This window comes from Arachis ipaensis, chromosome B08 (assembly GCF_000816755.2).
Source record: "Arachis ipaensis cultivar K30076 chromosome B08, Araip1.1, whole genome shotgun sequence".
In the NCBI taxonomy this organism is placed as follows: Eukaryota; Viridiplantae; Streptophyta; class Magnoliopsida; order Fabales; family Fabaceae; genus Arachis; species Arachis ipaensis.
Window position 1 is genome coordinate 128,952,079 of NC_029792.2, and position 17,361 is coordinate 128,969,439.

Sequence of the window (17,361 nt, forward strand, 5' to 3'; positions counted from 1 at the left end):
TTAGTTTATTTTGGATTTCTTAAAAAAAAATATATATTAAATATATACTAAAATTAACTACTAATATAAAAATGTTACATAACTCACAAGTTCACATACCCCACGCCAACTCCACCGTATCAATAGCAAATATGAAAAACACTAATCATGTTAATTTCATAAATTTTTTGTTTGTTTTTTTTTTATTTATGAAATTGAAATCTTCTTATTAATATGGTTTTTGTTTGTCAAAAAATAAATAAATATGTTCTTTATGTTTAATTGTTATTTTTATCGTATTTGATTATAACTAAATTTTGTTATACAATTTAAAGCATATTTGATTATAATATAATTTTAAAATTTTGATTTGGACTATTATAACTAAGTTTTGAAATATGATTTAAAGCATGTGTTTGATTATATTATGGTTTTTTAATCTATAGGTAGATTTTTAACTAAATTTTGAAGTATAATCTTGATTTTTGAATTTGATTACAAGATATAATATGTTTGATTATAATTAAATTTTAAAGTATGATACAAAATCTGTTTGATTATATAATTTTAAATTTTAAAAATTTATTGTTTAAAATTATATCATTTTTTATTTATATGTCAATAAAGTGTAAAGAGATATCCACCATGTAAATAATAAAATATATGAATAATTTCGTTTTGTTTCGCATTATTTATTGACAGAAGGATATATATGTACATCGTTTACTATTTTGGAGGACTTAATTGGTATTTTTCTTTTTTTTCAAGAACTAATTATTCCAAGATCAACATCTTTAAAAATCTAATTATCACTTTAATCTATAAAATATAGAAAAGCTTTCAAGTATACCGATACATCAATATTTCAGTAAATTTTAATCGTTGATCTTAATTATATATATTTTTTATAATTAAGATCAACGGTTAAAAATCACTGAAATACCAGTATATCGATATACTTCAAATTGTTCTGCTAGGGTTTTTGCTGTGCCTCTAGGGTTTTTCTTTTTCTTTCTTTCTTTTCAATTGAACACCGCCAATATAAATCTGAATAACACCGGAGAAGTAATAGCTGAAGCGCCGGAAACCCCGCCACAAAATGGAGCTCTCAAAAGACCCGAATTCCAACCCGGGTCGAACCGAAGACTCCGATTCGGAGCTCGAACTCTACACTATCCCAAGCTCTTCAAGTAAGCAACAACGAAACACACACACTCACTCTCTTCTCTGAAAACCCTAATTTACTTTGAACCTAAAACGACGTCGTTTTTGCGGTGCTGCAGGGTGGTTCGCATGGGACGAAATCCACGAGACAGAGAGAACAACGCTGAGAGAATTCTTCGATGGAACATCCATGTCGCGCTCACCCAAGATCTACAAGGAGTACAGAGACTTCGTCATCAACAAGTACAGGGAAGATCCTACGAGGAAGCTCCTCTTCACCGACGTCAGAAAATCACTCGTCGGCGACGTCACGCTCCTCCGCAAGGTCTTCACGGCGCTCGAAGGTTGGGGTTTGATCAACTACGGCGCAACCTCAGGGGACACCGACGCGGAAGGTTGTGGTGGTGGTGCTGAGGACGAAGGGTGGAGGGTTAGGGTTGAGGAAGGTGCGCCCAATGGGATAAGGGTAGTTGCGACACCGAACTCGCTGAAGCCGATTACACTGCCACGTGGCGCAAAGACGACTAAGGATGGTTCGGGTTCGGGTTCGGGTTTTAGTTCGGATTGTGTGAAATTGCCGCCGCTGGCGAGTTACTCGGATGTGTATGGGGATTTGATGAAGCAGAAGGAGGAGATGAATTGTGGGCTCTGTGGTGATAAAATTGGTTCTGGACATTACCGAAGTACCAAGGTATTTTATTTATTAAGTAAAGTTCTTGTTCTTGTTCTTGTGGTTCTGTTCTGTAGTTAAAGAATATTATGTTTAAATTATCTATAAAATCACCTCATTGTTGTTCTTTCTGTTGAAAATTTAATGCTCCTATATTTTCATCTTCACTGGATATCGATGTGCTATAACTAACATGCGTTTGGGATTAAATTGTTTCATTGTGGAAGAAACCCAAATCAGCTGGTGAAAAGAGGTGGTGGTGGAGAGCACTGTTTGTAACAAAGTAAATTGTAAATCTATGTAACATTTCTGTTTTGAATATGTTTGTGGCAAGGTTTATTATCCCTTGCTTATCAAGAGAACAATTTCAGTATGGTAAGAATTTTGGATATTGAAGGGGTTTTGAGTATTGGCTCGCTGATGAACAGAGTTACAACTTTTTCCTGCCACTGCATGCTAATTTTATTATGTCCTAGGTGATTAATCTTTCAATATGCAATATTTCTTAAACTGATAGTGATATGATTTGCTGTCCTATTGTGTTCGTAATGTCACAGGATAATTTCATGATTTGTGCAAAATGTTTCACAAATAAAAATTATGGAGATAATAGGTCTGCGGAGGATTTCACATTAACAGAGTCCGGTGAAAATAGTGGCGAACAGGGAGCTGTGTGGACTGAGGGAGAAACACTTCTCCTTTTAGAATCTGTTATGAAGCATGGAGATAACTGGGACCTAGTTGCTCAAAGTGTTCAAACAAAGAGTAAACTTGATTGCATCTCAAAACTCATTGAGCTGCCCTTTGGGGAGCTCATGTTGGGCTCTGCTCACCGAAATGGTAACAGTAATAGTGTTAATGGCTACGTGAACAATGTGAAACAAGTTCAGTCATCATCATCATCGTCTAACCATCAAGAAACTTCAAAGGCGCAGGATCAGTCTCACGATCTTAGGAATGAAAACGAGCAGAATGGAGATGCTGTTGAGGAAAGTCCTTCAAAAAGACAACGCGTTGCTCCTCTTTCAGATACCAGCAGTTCACTATTGATGCAGGTAAGGTCTAGGTGTAATCCTGAATTTTGTATTCCTATGTTGTGTCAGGAACTTTCCAGAACCTGGTTGAACTTCTCCTGTTGCTAGGGTGCTTTTATGAGCATAACATTCACAGAATTTTTGAAAGACTTGTTTATTGGTTAATGAGGTATACAGCTCAGCTCTAGTATATATTAGCCAGAGCCCAGAAGAATGAACTGTATTTATTTAATTTGGATCTCAAGTGATATTTGTATTCTTTTTAATTTGTTTCACATTCAGTTACTTACATTCCATTTCTCATGTATAAGTATAAAAATTAGTTAATGATATTTTGGATTAGGTGGGGCTTATTGCTAGTGTGGTTGATCCTCATATCACAGCGGCTGCAGCTGATGCTGCTACTATGGCACTTTGTGATGAGAACCTGTGTCCAAGGGAGATATTTGATGTTGAAGAGGATTATGCTCTTAGCGTGAACTCTGCAAATAATTCAGCAAGGTTTTCTACACATAAAAATCACTTGGTTTTATTATCATTTGGGTTGTGCTAGATGGTAACATGCTCTTAAGTTGTGCCTTCAGTTTATTAAATCCTTTTATTTTGTGTGTTTTTGTTCAGAGCCCATGGGGATGAAGGTGTAGAGATGAAGTCGTCCAATCAATCAGGTATTTTACTGTTTTTACTTGAAGATGATATTCTGATATGCCTTTATTCAAACAAATAGCCTATCTGTTAAGTATGTGTCAGTGCCTCCTGTAAGTCTGTAACTGCAGTAAGATTCTGTCTTAGTTTCTACTTTGAGTCCTTTCTCCATCTGGGGATGTTCAGTTCAAGCTTTCTTATCATGATAAATAAATAGTTTTTATTTATTTACTTCTTGAAAAATTACACACGCATGAATGGTAATTTCTCATATTTTCTGGCGCCTTGTATCACACCATTAGTTACGATTCTTTGAACTATTGCTGCATTTCGCCTTTAACAAGAGAGCTTATTCCTGCAGAAATAGACGACAGAGGCCAAAAGGATGGCATACCCTTGACACTGCGTGTAAGAGCCGCCATTGCAACTGCTCTCGGAGCTGCTGCTGCACGAGCAAAGTTATTAGCTGACCAGGAAGACAGAGAGGTTGAACTTTTAGTAGCTACTATAATTGACGCACAGGTTGCTACTACCTCAAAAGAATTCATCCCTGCAAACTTTTTTCACTTGATTTCCAATTCTTTATTTCAAATTTCATTTTAATGATTATCTTTTATGCTTTCTAGGTTAAGAAATTGCAACACAAGGTTAGACATTTTGATGATCTGGAGCTGTTGATGGAAAAGGAACATGCTGAAATAGAGGAGCTAAAAGATTCTATCTTAACTGAACGGATTGATGTTTTAAGGAGGACATTTAGATCTGGAATCACTAGACGGAAAGATTATTCTTATGTCAAATCTTAGACCAGATTGTTTGTATCTGTTTGATTTTGGTGCTCTATGGCTTATCATTATTGGACTATTGATATTACCAGTTTACCACACCATAAAGCACAGAAGTAAATTTGTTAACCACTTTCAGAAAGCTCTTTCTATTATGCTTTGTTAATTTTTGTTTGACACTTATGGTATGTTTGATTGCTTGGTAAAAGTGGAGGTAATTCATACCCAAATAAATTTCATGTACAGTTTCAATATTTAAGTATAGGAGAGTTAATTTGGTTGAGTTTAGAATTAGTCCAAACGGACAATGGTTTAAAGCTAAGATAATTAGATAAACAATTTAAAACTGTAAGACATGACTTAACATAAAGATTCTATATTATTTGAGTAAAATTTATAAAATAAAATAAATTATTATGAATTACTTTATTACTTGTTGGGTGTATTAACAACTAATAATCCTTCAAAGTTCAAACGCGAGAGATATGTCTAAGTTTAGAATATGATATCACAATATTTTTATTTTTATTTAAAATAAAAGAATTCTAATTTATTTAAGGGCAATTTACGCATCTAAATTGTTTGACCTTCAATATTACGCAAATACATTGTTTCTAAATTTAATACGCAAATGCATTGTTTCACTAGCGGTTTACAGGTGTGCATAAACCGCTACAACCAGCCGCGGTTTATGTGTGTGAGTGTGTGAGTGTTTACGTGCATGTGTGTGTGAGTGTAAACCGCTACTGCCAGTAGCGGTTTACGTGTATGTGTGTATACTATTTAAATAATATTATAAATAAAAAATTTAATTTATCATTTCACAATATAATTTAAAAAATATAAATATGCATGTAATAAATTTTTTATTTGTATTTATTATTAAAATGAGATTAAATAGCAAATCAAAGAGTGAGTACTTACAGAATACTAAAATATATAAACCAAGACTAATTTTTTTTTATCTTCATCCCTTCTAAAACTCATGAATGATAAAATAATTTATTTTTAGTAAAAAATTCACTAAAACATACACTTTTTCTTTAAAAATTACTTCATTTTTTATCCATATAAATCATATGATTGCAAAAAATATATACTCCATTTTCGTTCTCTCAATTTTTTTGTAACTTAATTTAGCGGTTTCTGTGTTCCTCTAGCGGTTTACGTTGATTAGAAAAAATGTTTGTTTATGCTAAATTAAGTTACAAAAAAATTGAGAGAAAGAAAACGGAGTATATATTTTTTGCAATCATATGATTTATATGGATAAAAAATGAAGTAATTTTAAAGAAAAAGTGTATGCTTTAGTGAATTTTTTACTAAAAATAAATTATATTATCATTCATGAGTTTTAGAAGGGATGAAGATAAAAAAAAATTTAGTCTTAGTTTATATATTTTAGTACTCTGTGAACACTCACTCTTTGATTTGCTATTTAATCTCATTTTAATAATAAATACAAATAAAAAATTATTACATGTATATTTATATTTTTTATTTTATTCATCAAAATTATGATGCTATCACTATTATTTATCTAATTAATCAACTATAAAATACAAATAATTTTTATTTTTTGGTATAAGACAACAAAGTTACACAAATAAAAAAAATCATTTAGCTAGAACCTCAAATGCAAATCAGCAGCAAAGAACACAACCTATTTTCCAAACTCTCCAATCTCCTTTGTATGGTTGATATAAATAAAAGAGAATGAATGATTAACCAAGCACACCAATAATTAACAACATCACCACCTTAAAAATAAAACGGATTGATTATTTATAGTAAAAAGAATGAAAGAATAACAATAAGGAGAGAGAGAAAGTGTATGTGTTCAATGATGATAAATGATAGTAATTAATTACAATTTGAAACACTGTACTATTCTCAATCAAAGCAAACACACTTATTAGGTGTAGATGTTGTACATTCTGCACTCTTAAACTTTTCCTTCAGAATTTTCTTGCATTCTACAGTGCAATTTGGAGCGGTGCAAGGGCTTAGAGGAGTGGCAAATGCTGATTCAACAACAACTGCTGGTTGTAGCTCCAACACCAACATGCTTAGGATTATGATCAAAACAGTGGTTCTAAGAATGGAAGCCATTGATGATTTGCTTATTATTGTTATTGTTGTTGCCTTAGTTTTCTGATGATTTTTTATTGTGCTCCTTTCTAAGAAACTAATTTTCACCACACCTGAGATAGACAAGAAAAACAAATTATTGGTCATTAAGCAAGTTAATCAGATGCTACGTGTACACTAAAAATTAATATATTCAGAAAATTAAACTAGTCAATAACTAGTATCAGTCTATTAATCAAGGATACGAAAACCGAACCGGTCATAAAACTGGTAGAATTGAAGGTTCAATTGAAAAACCAAAATTTAATCGAATATAATAAAATAATATATTTATATATAGTATAGGAAATATTTCAAGTGCACCGAGAGTACTGGTGTTCCAGTTGTTTTAACCGTTAATTTGAATTATAAAAAATATATATAATATATATTAATTAAAATCAACGGTTAAAACAACTGGTGCACCGATACTCTCCGGTGCACTTGAAATGTTTCCTATAGTATATAGTATATATACTATATTATGGTTGGCCTAATTTATAGTGTGTATATAGAGTATTTTTTAGGGAAAAAAAAAACTAATGGGTTAATCTTCAAGATTTTAAAATATCCTTACATATCAATCTAATTGATGCCCATTCTTCACAATATCCAACAATAACAAACTAATTTAGTGAGAAATAACAAGAGCATGCATAATCACAAACTTCATACCACAGCAATGCAGCATCATTAATTTCCTAAAAAAATAAATTTTAACATAATAACTTGAAACAAATGAAATAAATTAAAGAAATTATCACATTAGTTACAAGGTAAAAAAGAAAAAAAAAAAAGCAAAAATATTTAATTATTTTGTCAGTCCTTATAGTTTTACTGAATTTTCAATTAGGTCCTTATATCATATAGATTTTGTAATTAAGTATCTGCAATTACAAAAATATTAGAATTAACAAAATATTCTATTTTGTTTAACAGAATATTCAGTTGATTATAACATTTTTGTATTAACAGGGACTTAGTTGCAAAATTTGATATCGTATAAAAACTCAATCAATTAAAAAAAATAAATATGATGACCTGAAAATTTATTAAAATTATACGAATCAAACAGAGTAATTAAACCAAAGAAAAAATTAAATCCATTATAAATTAAATTAATGATGAATGACAGAATGAGATGGAGTCGTTAGGAAAAGAAGAAAAACCTCTTAATTTCCACTTTAATAATTTAATTTTCCCTTGCAGGATAGCAGCAACAATGAACAATAATTAACGAATCATTGATGAATGGCTTTGGAGCACAATAATAACCAAACCACCTTCTCTTTTATTTGGAGTTGGAAGAAGAGAGGTTTGAATTTCTGAAAAGCAAAATTGGCCATTTTTAAAGGAAATCAGTGAGATAATTTTTCGGGTGGAATGAGTAAAACAACATGTAATAATCTATCTGTTTGTTTAGAAGAAATTAATAACCTAATAAATTAAAATCAAGTCAACTTAGATTGCCGTTAAACTCGGTCATATAACTGCTTTTCTTTGAATTTCACTTTACAATGTCAGCTGTTTCTTGTAATTAAAATTATAGAAAAATAACAATACAAATCTGTTTGACAGATAACTAACTCTCAAAACAGTTTTTTAATAATTAAAAAAAAATTGTTTGGCAATAATGTTATTCTTTTTTACTCCGTCCAAAGTATTCATTATTGAATAAAGTCACTAATCATTCCTTAAGGCTGCGTTTATTTTTGGAGACAGAACATGACATGACACTAAGATAGAGAGACAATAGAACAGAAATACTAAAAATTTTTTTTTATGTATTGTGTTTGGATAAAATGGACAAGACACTAAGATAATGTCATGTATTATGTTTGGATAGACATAGATAAAACTAAGATATTATGCGAAATGACTAAAATAGCCATATAATTTCAAATTTTTTACATCAAGTACAAATTAATTTAATAAAAAATAAGAGTATGTAGGAGTATAGAAAATTACAAGAAGAATTGGTTTATGAACCAATAAGATAAAAATAGTATTAAAGTAACAAAATTAAGAATAAATAAAGTAACATAAAGTAGAAAAGTGAATTAAGTCTCCATTAATACAGCATGCCATAGAGAAGAGAATGAACGATAAAAAAAAAATTAATTATATAGTTAAGTAAGAAATTCTACCCAAAAAAATACAGAGAAAGAAGAACTACGATATAAAGAAGAAGCCAAAATTAAGAAAAATGAGAAGAGATAATAAGAATAATAAAAAATATCTATGGATAGAAAGGGAAAAAATTTTGATAAGAAAGTCTGTGTCCACCTTTTCAAATCCCGTGTCCATCATTATCCTTCGTAAAAGAATGGACACAAAAATATAAAATAGTGTCATGGAGACAATGTGTTCGGTGTCTATATCTCTGCTTTCAAACACGTTTTAAATATTTATTATCCATGACTTTGTATTCTGTCTCCCAAAACAAACGCTACATAATTTACATGTATTTGGAGAAGTGATTTCGATATTAAAATTTCTGCAAACGAAAGATCTAAAATTCAATCATTGTTGTTCTCCGAAAAAAATAATATAAAACAAATAAAAAAAATTTATACAAAAAATTCAGACAAATCCAAAAAAAAAAAATCCTACATTTTGTTATTGGGTTAAATTAAAAAAAATAATTAAACATTTTGAAAATCACCAGAGTACAACAACACTTTTAACTGTTTTGTGTTACCATTACTTTGGATCACGTAATAAGAATATAAGATTAGAAATTTTGAGGAATACTAATGAAACTTTAAGTAAAATAAAGAATGTCTTAGAAAAGTTATTAGAAGTAACAAACAAATTAAGGTGGACCTTTACTTTCTTTTCATTTTCGCAAAAGCATAAGTAGCTCAATTTTTTTTGGAGTTGTAGTTCACTTGATTTAGCAAGTTATCCTAAACAAAGTAATATATATGTGTGTATGAATACAAAATTACCTAAGTAATTAATAAAAGAATAATTTAAAAAAATTATATTATTGTTATAGGAGTAAATAGTCAAATTAGTTTCGAAAAGATTATTCATTTTTTAAATTAGTTTTCAAAAGATTTTTTTAATCAAATTCGTCTTTTAAATATTTTAAATTAGTCATGTTAGTCCTTCCGTCATTTTGTTTGTTGATGATGTCAAAATTTGCTAATGTGACACATTAAGTGACACTCTAACACACACCTAAGAGCCTTAATTGACTATTAATATAATAAGTTTATGAAACTAGATAAAATAAAAACCTAATTGTGGGGAGAACTTGAGGCATTGACACCCCTAAATGTGGAGTTAATTTTATTTAATTTCATAAACTAATTATGTTAATAGTCAATTAAAACTTCTAGGTGTGTGTTGAGGTGTCACTTAATGTGTCACATTAGCAAATTTTGACACCATCAACAAATAAAATGACGGAAGGGCTAACATGACTAATTTAAAATCATTAAAGGATGAATTTGATTGAAAAAAATTTTTTAAGAACCAATTTAAAAAATAAGTAATTTTTCAGGGACTAATTTGACTATTTACTCATTGTTATTGACATTAGACATTATTAAAAGTACACATGATTATAATTTAAGACAGAGCTGAAAAATATAATTTTTATATTAGATCATTTGATACAACAAAGAATATTTATTTATACTAATATTTAGGAATAAGTATTATTTTGGTCTCTAAAATTTGAGATCAAAATCAAAATGAGCCACAATATTATATTTAGTATTAAAATGATCCTTTTTAACATAATAATTTTTTTAAATGACATAATACCTTTTTGTCACCACCGTCACACGACTGTATTTTTTTCTATGGACACGAGTCACCACCACTAATAATACCACATTTTAAATCTTTTAAATTCAATAATATTAAACTTTAAATCCTTCAAATTCAACAATAACAACAACAAACAGAGAGAGTCTAACTTCAAAAATCATTGAACCCTAATTTAAAATCATTGAAGATCTTAATTTAAAATTCTTGAACCCTAATTTCAGAAAATTAGGAACCTAAATCTTAACATGCCTATAATGACGGCAATAGTAAAGCTGCATGGTGGTGGTGGCAGTGCATGTGAACGGTGACGGCACTGCATAGAAAAGATGCAGCAGCAGAGGACAACATAGAGGCGCATGCAGGAATGGAGGGGGATGTGCGGGCAATGATGCTGGAAACTTGAAGAGAGATGCAGTGGTGTGATAGGGAAGAAGACGAAGGCCAAGTCGCGTCGTCGGTGGTGTAACCACGGAGAAGACGAATAGCCAAATCATGTTGTTGGTAGTGTGACAGGAGAGAAGACGGAGAGGCAAACCACGTGAAGGGAGCTGACTAAAGAGAGGGAGAAAAAACTGCTTTGGAGTAGCTCTGATGATAAAAGATAGTGACTTGGGAAGGGTGAAAACGGGAGAAAAAGATGGGAAGGAGGAAGGAGAGTATAGAGGAGAGTGTTTTTATTTTGGTGATCAAATTATATAAAGGGTAAAGTTGTCATCAAAATGATGATTTTAATACTAAATGTAACGTTGGTAAATGATGATTTTGATTTTGTCGCTAAACTTTAAGAACCAAAACAATACTTATCCCTAATATTTACAACAACTTTCATAATATTCTAATTCTCAACTACTTTACTAAACTTTCGACTACTCTACTAATCATATTATACATTTATACCCTTCTCAATTACTCCACTAATCATATTATACTCAAATATTACCCGTCAAACTCAAGTATAAGCTAAGAAAATCATCTTTGGTTTGGATACTAGATTCTAAAAATGAGTAAGATAACGAGTCTATCTTTGTAAATATGTTAATTATCTGATCCATAGTCCCAATAGCAATTAGACGAATATAATTAGTGGAATAGTTGAAAAGAGTATAATATGATTAGTGGAGCAGTTGAGAGTTTAGTGGAATAATTGAGAAATAGAATATTATAAAGGTTGTTGTAAATATTAGTATAAATATATCTTTTTTGTTATATCAAATGATCCAATACTCACTTGATACAACAAAGGAGACTTATTTATACTACTATTTATAACAATCTTTATAATATTCTAATTCTCAACTACTCATCTAAAGTGTCAACTACTCCATTAATCATATTATATTCTTATCAATAACTTCAGTAATTATATTAGGTGCCGTCTATAGTGGCTCTTAATGTTTGGTGGCTAAGCTGGCTACACATGACCCACCTATCATACATTGACACGCAAAAAAAAAATTATCCAGTTGACCCAATTAATGATTTTTCAAGAACTTTAATATGGTGCGATAATTTTCATAACAAGGTGCAGTAATTTTCTTCCTTTGTTTAATTACTTCCATAAAAAAAAGAATAAAATAATAAAAAAATAAAAACCACAGATTTCTTCTTCTCGAAAGATTGAATGTGTAATATTTGAAAAAACAATTAGGATTTGATCCCGCTTTAGGGTAGTGGAGAACTTGTGATGGAGGTGTGAAAGACCCTTTTTGTTAGTATTATGCGTTCCCAACTTCCCATCAAATTTTGGTTGGGCTAGTGAAGTTAGACTTGGCAACTGAGTTGGGGAGCAAGTTTCCAGATTTGCCGTCACTTTCACTACCCTAGAGGTTCAGGAAAAAGAAAACATCACCCACCACCTCGACGTTGGAAGGATGGTGGTCTTTAGCGACTTGACTCCATAAAAAGGGAGAATAAGAAGAAGATATCACCCCTACTCGCTTTCTTTAATTCTATGATTCTCTGATTTCTTGCTTTAGTTAAAGAAAAAGATTTTTTTTTGGGCTTCATTCCAGCCAAGAATAAAAAAAAGAAAGAGAACAACTTAATTTTATTTAAAGAAATGGACATTAAAAATTATACTTACACTTTTTATTTTCTTAAATTTCACTTTTGTCTATACAGTAAAATTTTAAATTACCAACACAGAATTAATGATAAGCAGCATTTCATGTATACGGTAAAAATTAATTATAATTTGACATAAGACAAGTGTCACTTCTTCATTTAATGGTCAATCTTAATCACTTATAGCCACCGTTTTCAAAATCACCAGAGACATGGCCATTATATTATACTCTAATATCCCCCTAAAATTTAAGTAAGAGTTAAGGATACAATATTGAGTTTGAATACTAGATTCTGAAAACTAATAAGATAGTAAATCTTGGTAAAGATATTAGCTATGATCTATAGTCTCAACAATAATTAGACGAATGTGATTAGTTGAGTAGTCGAGAAGAGTAGTATAATATGATTAGTGAAGTAGTTGAGAATTAACATATTACGAAGGTTATTGTAAATATTAATATAAATAAGTCTCTTTTGTTGTATCAGATGATCTAATATAATAATAGAAAGGTAGTTGTTAAAGAAAAAAATTTAAATGGGAGAGTGTTGATTCTTCGTCAAAAAAAAAAAACTCCGATACCATGTTACAATTTAAGATAGAGTTGAAGAAAATGTAATCTTTATATTAGATTACTTAATATAATAAAAGAGACTTATTAGATCACCTAATATAATAAAAATTTATTAACACTTTCATAATATTCTAATTCTCAACTACTTTATTAGACTTTTAACTATGTCTTCTCAACTGCTCCATTAATCATATTATATTGTAATATCTATTTCAAATTCAAATGGGAATTAACGAGACCATCTTAAATTTGGACATTAGATTACAAAAACTAATAGACTAATGAATATTAGTAAAGATATCAGTTATTTGATCTATAATTTCAACAACAATTAAACGAAAGTGATTAGTTAAGTAGTTGAGAAGAGTATAATATAATTAGTGGAATAGTCGAGAGTTTAATAAAGTAGAGTAATTGAGAGTTTAGTGGAGGAGACGAGAATTATAATATTATAAAGGTTGTTGTAAATATTAGTAAAAATAAGTTTCTTCTATATTAGATAATCCAATACAACATTAGAAATGTGGGCGAAAAAAAAAAGAAAACTAAATAAGTAAGCGTTAATTTTTTATCAAAAAAAAAACTAACCAAACTCTGATACCATATTACAATTTAAAATAGAGCTTAAGAAAATATAATATTTATATTAGATCATTCGATATAATTAGCGTTGTCAATTGAACCCAAGGCCTCAGGACTGACCCTAAACCCTTCAAATTAGTTTTAACCCACAATTTTAATATTAATTATGTACGATATCTAACTTGATAAAAAAAATATTGGATAATAACAAAATATTAATAATAATTTTAAATTTATCGTACATAACAATAATTTATTACTAGCACGAAGAAACAGTCAACCACTGTTTACTTACCTGTATTCACTCAAGACAGATTTGGAATCTAGCCCAAATCCCAGCAGCTGATCCAGAAGAAGAAAACAACAATAATCTGTTTCGCAAATGGTGGAAGATGATACTTGACAGAACAAACAGCGATAGCCACCGAAGGAAACGAATAAGCTTGGTAGCGTGCTTGATCTGAAACATATGGACTAGCCACAACAAATAGATTTTTGAAGGTAAGGTATTGATACCAGAAGAGATTTGGAAAGTAGCTAAATATTCAATTGAGGAATTCTTGCAAAAAATTTCTGAACCCTAATTTCTCGCTTAGTTCTTACTCTTCCTTAATTGAGTTTCAATTATAATTGGGAAGACATCCCTCTTTTGCTTGTGACTGTCCAATTTTAGACGTTTGTATTTCTTTCCTTTATTTGAATGAAATGCATCTATTGTCTTGGAAAAAAATATTATTTTAATCTTTCAATTTGGGATCAAATTGATATTGTTCCTAATTTTTGTTGGGTATAAAATGGTTTTAAACGTTACATTTAATATTAAAATCATTCTTTTGACAAATTTATCCTTTATAAAATTTGATAATTAAAAAAAAATCTTATCATCTTCAATTAGATGAAAGTCCTCATTTTCCATCATCAATCTTCTCACTGTCACCATCAAATAAAATTCCTCATCTTTCCACCATCATTGTCTTCTATCATCTTCAATGATCAGCCTCCATCATCTTTCATTATTCAAATCACCTCTTTCTCACATCTTTTTCTAATTTTCGCTCCATTCATCTGTCTGATCGTAATCTTATTTTCATCTCCATCAACTTAATCAGATTAACCATCACACGAACATTCAGATGAAAAAAAAAGAGGGTAAATAAAAATTTAGTGTAAAAAGAAGAAGAAGATGCTATCAACATAGAACTGCTCAAACGCCCAAACGTGTTCATATCAATCTGCGAGAATTACTCCAAAAGTCGGTCAAATCATGAACCTAATAGAAACTCTACAATAGCCGACAGCAGAGGTCGTGAACCGTTTCCGTCGCTGTCGTCATAGTATAACTCGAAGGCAACACCTCTTTCACGATTGGTGTCATCACAAAGGCTACCAAAAAAAGGGAAGAGGAAGCAGATTGTCTCTTTGCCTCACATTCTCGTTCTCTTGTCTTTCTCTCCAGCGGCAGCCATGACTCTTTTCTATGCCAGCGCCGTACTATCCTTCTCGTCCTTTACTTTCCCCCCCCCCCTCCAATCACTCCCTCTCTTTTCTGTTTCTGTCCTAATTTTTTTTCTTTTCTTTCGAAAAAAATATATGAATGTTGTGTATTATTTTTGTTCTTGAATTTAAATGATGTATTATTATTGGTGATAGATGAAATTGATGATTTTTTAATTTAAATGAATTGTTGTTGTTGAATGTTATATTCTTAAATTTGATTGTTGGTATTTGATGGGAGTAAGAAAATGTACCGATGGTGGTGGTAAGGATATGGTGGATAGTAAGAATGAAAGCAAAACAAATGTAAGGGTATTTTTATCCTAAAAAATGAAAAGGATGATTTTAAGACCAAATAAAACGTTGAAGACGATTTTCAATTAAACAAAATTAAGGACAAATTTGATTTTGATCCAAGATATTAGGGATCAAAATTAGTAGACTAATAAATATTGGTAAAAATATCAGTTATTTGATCCATACACCCAACAATAACTAGACGAAAATAATTAATTGAGTAGTTGGGAAGAGTATAATATGATTAATGGAATAGTTGAGAGTTTAGTGAAGTAGAGTAGTTGAGAATTTAGTGGAATAGTTGAGAATTATAATACTATAAAAGTTATTGTAAATATTAGTAAAAATAAGCCTCTTTTGTGTATTAGATGATCCAATCATCCAATACAAAAAGGTGGCCAAAAAAGAAAGAAAACTAAATAAGAGAGTGTTGATTCTTTATCAGAGAAAAATTAACCAAGCTCTGATACTATATTACAATTTAAAATAGAGCTGAAAAAAATATAATATTTATATTGGATCATTTGATATAATTAGCACTATCAATTAGAATAAGTATTGTTCTAGTTCCTAAAAAATCGAGATCGTCCCTAATTTTTTTTGGTATAAAATGGTTCCAACGTTAATTTAATATTAAAATCATTCTTTTGACAAATTTACTGTCTATAAAATTTGATAATTAAAAAAAAAATCTTATCATCTTCAATCAGTTGAAAGCCCTCATTTTTCATCATCAATCTTCCCACCGTCACTGTCAGATGAAAGCCCTCATCTTTCTACCATCATTATCTTCCATCATCAGCCTCCATTATCTTCCATTATCTCAAATCACCTCTTTCTCACCTCTTACCCCAATTTTTGCTCCTCTCATCTCTCTGATCCTAATCTTATTTTTATCTCCATCAACCTAATCAGATTAACCATCATATACACATTCAAATGAAAAAAAAGAAGGTGAATATGAATTTGGTGTAAAAAAAAAGCTGTCAACAGAGAACTGCTCAAACACCCAAACGCGTTCGTATTGATCTGCAAAAACTGCTCTAAAAGTCGGTCAAGTCACGAACCTAATAGAAATTCTGCAATAGTCGACAGCAGAGACTGTGAATCGCTTCCGTCGCTGTCATCGTAGTATAGCTTGGAAGTAACACCTCTTTTATGATTGGTGTCATCGTTAAGGCCATCAGAAAAAGGGAAGAGAAAACTCTCTCTCTCTTTCTCTTTTCAGTGGCGGTGATGACTCTTCCCTACGCTAACGTCGTGCTATCATTCTCCTCCTTCTTTTTTCTCTCTTTTCTCTCTTTGTCTTAATTTTTTTCTTTCTTTCTTTAAGAAAAAATAAATAGTACGTGTTGTTTTTGTTATTGAATTTGATATTGTTATTGTTTTTGAATTTAAATTATGTGTTATTTTTGGTGATGGATAAAATTGATAATTTATAAATTTAAATGTATTATTGTTGTTGAATGTTATGTTTTTAAATTTGATTATTGGTATTTTATTGAAGTAAAAAAATGTGATGATAATAATGATAAAATGGTAATGGTAGATGGTAGATGGTGAGATTGAAGGCATCATAAATATAAAAATATTTTTATTCTATAAAATAGAAATGACGATTTTAATATCAAATAAAACGTTGACGATTTTCAATTAAAAAAATAGAGACGAATTTGATTTTGACTCAAAATTTTAGAAATAAAAATAGTACTTATTCCTAATATTTTTACTAACATAATATACATAATTAGATACCGTATAAATTTTTTATAGTAACAATATATTAAAATTACATTTAATAAACAAATCTAAACATTCTGAAGTTGCACCTTGTAAAATCCAACTATATACTCAATTCAATATATAGCCAAGGGAATTATTCGGTGATCATTACTGGTGCTTACCCTAAATCAAAGCTCAATATAAACATGAATTAGGTTTTACTTCAGCCTTATGCCAAGTTGAAGTTACAGCACATATGAGAAACAGAAAATGTGAATTCAAGTAAGGAACCACATATTAAGTGAAAATTACATCACATATTATATACACACACATTTTTTTTATGTATAAATGATCAAATTTATTTTTAAAAAATTATTTATTTTAAAATTCTTTTTAAATTTAATTAATCAAACAAATCTTTCCATATTTTTGTT

At 30.1% G+C, this 17,361-nt stretch overlaps 1 protein-coding gene and 1 long non-coding RNA gene across 2 annotated transcripts; one reads left to right on the forward strand and one right to left on the reverse strand.

Annotated features, from left to right (window-relative positions):
• LOC107613565 (SWI/SNF complex subunit SWI3A) lies at positions 1,002–4,456 on the forward strand. Its single transcript, XM_016315633.2, has 7 exons — positions 1,002–1,169; positions 1,263–1,834; positions 2,371–2,868; positions 3,191–3,348; positions 3,469–3,515; positions 3,854–4,014; positions 4,119–4,456. The coding sequence occupies exons 1-7, from the start codon at positions 1,079–1,081 to the stop codon at positions 4,296–4,298; spliced, it is 1,707 nt and encodes a 568-aa protein (XP_016171119.1). The 5' UTR covers positions 1,002–1,078; the 3' UTR covers positions 4,299–4,456.
• On the reverse strand, positions 6,098–7,724 carry LOC110266155. Its single transcript, XR_002353149.1, has 2 exons — positions 7,577–7,724; positions 6,098–6,481 (listed from the first exon to the last, which is right to left on the reverse strand). It is a non-coding gene; the product is annotated as an uncharacterized LOC110266155 (long non-coding RNA).